This window comes from Leuciscus leuciscus (genome assembly GCF_965113295.1).
Source record: "Leuciscus leuciscus genome assembly, chromosome: 25".
Lineage (NCBI taxonomy): Eukaryota > Metazoa > Chordata > Actinopteri > Cypriniformes > Leuciscidae > Leuciscus > Leuciscus leuciscus.
Window position 1 is genome coordinate 8319067 of NC_138724.1, and position 5400 is coordinate 8324466.

Here is a 5400-nt window from a genome sequence, read left to right on the forward strand (position 1 = left end):
TGATATAATTACAGGGTAATAATAAATAAAGTCGGAATTGATCGGACTACGAAAGACACAGTGTGTGTGTGTGTGTGTGGGAGAGAGAGAGAGAGAGAGAGAGAGAGAGAGAGAGAGAGAGAGAGAGAGAGAGAGAGAGAGAGAGAGAGAGAGAGAGAGAGAGAGTTTTCTGGGATGGGAGGGGCCTGTGAGACACTAGAAATGTCAATCACACGAGTGTTGCGAACAATCCCACTCGATCTGAATGTGACCTCAGTCCACCTCAGACTGGAGAGAGCTTTAACTCTCCCCGAGACTCTCCGCGAGGTTCCTCTGAATCCTCCGTGTCAAGGCGAGATCCGTGACTCTCTCCATCGCCCAGCATCAGCATGTCTCTCCCGCAGCTCGGCTATAAGTACATCAGACCGCTGTACTCCACGGAGCGGCACGCGTCGGTCGGCGGTCGCGTCGCGGATCTCAACGCGTCGGGCTCGCTCTCCAGCGTCCTCTCCAGCATGTACGGAGCTCCGTTCGCCAACGCGCAGGGATACAGCGCGTTCCTGCCCTATTCCAGCGACCTCTCCATACTCAACCAGCTGGTGAGTGCTTGCAGAGGAAACTTTTGAGTCCAAGAACATAATAATCATTTGGATTAACAAGCATCTAAGGTTGAAAATAGTGTTCGCATTTTATCCTTATCCGATGACTAAAGCCTGTGAACCTCACTAACCTTCTTAAAAATAGCCGACAATTAAAGTTTATTTCTTAGCACCAAAAATAAAATAAAACTTTTATAATTATCAAGTTATTTATTTCCCTACGAATTGATTCTTTAAAGAACACAGTATTCAAATATGCTAAAAGTTTTCTTTTCTCCAAGAAAACGTTGTTCAACACACGAACCCTAGAGATACGGCCTTAAAATGTTCTTGATAAGAAAACGGCTATTTTTAAGAAAATGCGGATGTCTTAGAATTGGAAAATGTTGCTACCATATGACATATAATTACAAAACATTTATAGGTTCGCTACTTTAAAAAGTAAAACAAAAGAAACGGTGTAGATTTAAGTAAAAATGTTTTTATAACGAAGAGAACGTTTGTCACGTTCCACAAATGACGTTTTCGTTTTTATCTATAGCCTACACATTAATAACAGCCTACATTTATGTATTTTTATTATACCTGAAGATTATATCATGTAACATCCATGTTTTAAAAAAAAATATCATAAAGGCAATTCAAGAACCCTTGAGTTGAGAACAACGAAAATGTAGCCTACTTCATGTAGTTTTAAATGTTAACCTGATCAAAATGTTTTAAACGATTATTTAATTGTACTGGATACATTCAAGTTAAATAGCAAAAGTTATTCCATGTAGATACAAAAATTAATAAAGGAAACGCTATATTTCCATTTTGCAGTGTAAGATGCTAAAAAAAAATTCTTTATTCTTCAAGATAGTTTTGATTTTCTTTAGGGTTATTCTTGTTTTTCATCCATTTTTTAAACACAAATATAGAAAAAAATAAGCAAGCATATATATATTTTTCTCTTAGAACCACATATGCTCATATCTGCTTTTTTCTCTGTCTAAGGGCTCCCAGTACGAGTTTAAAGACAGTCCTGGGATTCAGCACGCAGGGTTTCCTCATGCACACTTCTACCCATACGGACACCAGTATCAGTTTGGTGACCCGTCCCGACCCAAGAACGCCACCCGTGAGAGCACCAGCACCCTGAAGGCCTGGCTCAGCGAACACAGGAAAAACCCTTATCCCACCAAGGGCGAAAAGATCATGCTGGCCATCATCACTAAAATGACCCTCACTCAGGTGTCCACCTGGTTCGCCAACGCCCGGAGGAGACTGAAGAAAGAGAACAAAATGACTTGGGTTCCCAAAACAAGGACCGACGAGGAAGGAAATGTGTATACGAGTGACAACGAGGACGGAGACAAGCGGGATGAGGACGAGGAAATAGACCTGGAGAACATTGACACGGAAAACATCGAAGACAAGCAGGATTGTGATTATCAGGAGGATGAAAAGTCGGTGTCTAAAGTCTCTGACAGGACTGATTCTGATGCGTCTGAGGAATATGAGGATGCGGGAGCTGAGAAGAGTTTTATGAGCAGCGTTATGAAAGACACGAACTCAGACGAGGGAGAGGAGGAGCGAATCAAAAAGAGTCCGGCTGCACAAGAGCCCTCGGTTCACGCGAGTCCGCCTCAGAAGCCGAAGATCTGGTCTCTGGCTGAAACCGCAACCACACCGGACAGTCCCAAAAAGCCCTCGCGGATTCAGAGGAACTGTGATGCTCAGACCGTCAGGAATCCTCTCCATGTTCAAAACTGGACCAAAATGGCCTTTTCGGCCCATCAGATGGCCTTGACCAGCCATTACCTCGGACTTAAACACCAGAACACCTCAAACACACACACACACATGAGGCATGGAGACCAGAGGACTCACAACCTATAGAACAAATCAGTTTTTTATTATTATTATTTATTTGTTTTATTTTTCACCTTCCTAATGGGAGTGCAACACATACAATGGTCATCATGAATCAGAGATATATCCAATTTCTACATAAAGGATGCCTGGAATTTATAATAGATTAAAGCTGTCTATTAGCTCTTCAAATAATGAGATTATATTAGAATATATTTTATATTGCTGACTTGTAAACATACATTCCATTGTGTTTAATTTGTTAGAATCATTTGGTAAGTCCTGTGTTTTTATCCATAGGATGCCCAGTTTCGTCTCACACCACCGCTGAATTCAGACCTAGCCTATTTTAAAATCAGCAAAGGAATCGAAATGAATAGATTGTACAATTGCAGAATTAGTTGTTGAGAGTTATAATAAATCATGGAGGAAATAGTGCCTATATGGGAATTTTAAAAGTCCTCTAATCATGTCATGTCTTAAAACACAGACACACACACACACACACACACACACACACACACACACACACACACACACACACACACACACACACACACACACACACACACACACACACACACACACACACACACACACGGCTTTGTTCACATGAATTATGATTTGAGTAAGTGTTACATCATCTTTGTCTTATTTTAGCATATCCGATTTAAGGATTCGCAATAAAATTAAACCAGACGTTATGCTTATCTTTAAGAAGTGATTTAACAATATGAACTATCTTTTACATTTTCTTTTCTTTTCTTTTTTTGTTTTCCCAAATGCCTTGGATCTTAAAAACATGTTTGTCACACTGCATTTTATATGTCATGTTTTGTCTGAATATTTTAAATGGGGTAAAACAAAATAAATATTTCCAATGTTTTGTAAATGAAATGAAAATGTACCTACTTGAAATAATATTGTACAAAGACATATATTTTGAATATTAAATTGAAATCACAATTGTCATAATGAATTTATTATTTCTTCTATTCAATCTTTTTCAAAATACATTTGAATTAAATATTATAGAAATGAGATGAGAATTAAAAAAACATAATGCAAATGAAAGAAACGTTAGTTGCTTATATTATTCATAATCACATTTGAATTAACCTGAACTGCACCAAAATAGGAAATAATTAGAATAGAATTATGTATATTTAGAATAGTAATATTTTAAAAACACGGTGGTTGTCCAGGGCCTAGATCTCAATCTCCTCTGAGGTCACATTGATTGACAGACAGAAGACAATTGTTGTCAAGCTACACTTGAGATGACTGACGTTTTTTCATGTTGCTGGTTCAGGATTGTCACGTGTTGTCTCTGCTTTAGAGCGCCATCTGCAGGCAGTCAAGCTATCCCAGTTTAAACCTTCACATTCTCTGCCTTCTGCTATGGTTCGGCTCATTAGATCATAAACGTAGACCAAATATTGTGTCACAATTACTATTCTTAATATTTCAACAGACCCTTTACACTAGTATGTAGGCTAACATGTAACTTGTGCTACAGACATAAATGATACGATACCTCATTTCTTATGTCTTGTTGAGGAAAGCTGTGCTATTACTTTTCTAAATGCTCAAATGCGGTGAAATATCTAGAGACCAGGATATCATAGAAACTAGGTTTAAAAAATCCACCTGAAAACTACCCAGAATGCCCTAGAAACCACCTAGCAACACCCTAGCAATGTGGCAAACACCACTCACATTATCTTCAAGCAAAGTAAAACATCTAGTTTGCTAACAGGAGCTCGGTTTTAGCTAAAATAGTTACCGATAACCTCACCGTTACAGATGAATTGTTGTGGATACTGGTTCAACGTATTTGCATTTCACTTGTCTTGCTGTTTGCAGATCTGAATTTGTAATTAAACTGACAAAGATCTTGATATTAGTTCAGAGTAAGTTTAATGAGAGTTATTGTATTTAAACCACAACTATCTGAACATACGAGGCATGTTAAAGGTTAACCCTTTAGCGATTGTTTATGTGTGTCTAGAGGACAGACGGCACAGAGAGGGAGGTGGCACGGATTTCATGCCTGCGTCTGACAGAGGCTTGTGATGGGAACGCTTTCACGGCACACAAAGGACCCTCGTCTGGATTGGGGGAGAAGGAGGACAGACTGAGGTCTCTCCCCATTCAGTTGAAAATTCCTCACCCTGTTCCCACAAGGTCTTGTCAGAGGGGTTGCAGAACAATTATGGTAATAGATTGTTTTCTTGAGTAAGTATTAAAGCGAGTGAAGAGTGTTTACGTTCCACTCTGTAGTCATTTCAAACCTTTATATCTCACTAGGCCTGTTTTTTCTCAAGATGGCGATGACAATCTTGTGGGCCCTTTAGTAATGTCAGGTGTTACAATTAAGGCTAAATCTGTAACTGAATGGACTAAAGTTTAGTTTCATAGAAGTCTTTACCTATGAAGTGGAAGTAACCACAAAAAACGGACCACTTAGAACATGCTAGCAAATGCATAGAATGCTAACATCCACCTGGAAGACGCTAACAACCGCACAGTATGCTAACCATTGATATCTATACACAGAAACCTCATTTGACTGCTCCAGATACATCACTATCTTGGAGCAGTCAACATTTCAGATGCTGTCGTCACACACGGTAAAAACCATAACAAGACCTATTAAAATCATCTACTGAAGTCTATTGCAGATGTAGATATTCAAACAGTACATGTGAATAATTGCGGTTGCATACGCACAGTCAACTTGCTCTCGAGTGCTCACGGACCGGCCATTTGACCAATCCAATATGGCTGACAGCTTATATAGCAGCCCATAGAAACAGTCTCAAATGAGGCATCTACGTATACATATCTATGATGCTAACAACCATTCAGAACATGCTAGCAACTGCATGTACACATCTTTAAAAATATAAATTTTACATATATATAAAATCATAAACACCTTAAGACCAATTCACACTTCACC

The 5400-nt window shown here is 39.1% G+C and overlaps 1 protein-coding gene across 1 annotated transcript; it reads left to right on the forward strand.

The window, feature by feature from the left end:
- The first annotated feature begins 238 nt into the window (after window positions 1–238).
- irx3b (iroquois homeobox 3b) lies at window positions 239–3410 on the forward strand. Its single transcript, XM_082159830.1, has 2 exons — window positions 239–578; window positions 1578–3410. The coding sequence occupies exons 1-2, from the start codon at window positions 369–371 to the stop codon at window positions 2460–2462; spliced, it is 1095 nt and encodes a 364-aa protein (XP_082015956.1). The 5' UTR covers window positions 239–368; the 3' UTR covers window positions 2463–3410.
- The last annotated feature ends 1990 nt before the right edge of the window (window positions 3411–5400 follow it).

Excerpts from the sequence above, each read along its gene's own strand:
- irx3b (XM_082159830.1), top strand. The coding sequence starts at position 369 with ATGTCTCTCCCGCAGCTCGGCTATAAGTACATCAGACCGCTGTACTCC. Across the intron at positions 579-1,577 it reads TCTCCATACTCAACCAGCTG|GGCTCCCAGTACGAGTTTAA; the intron begins GTGAGTGCTTGC and ends TCTCTGTCTAAG.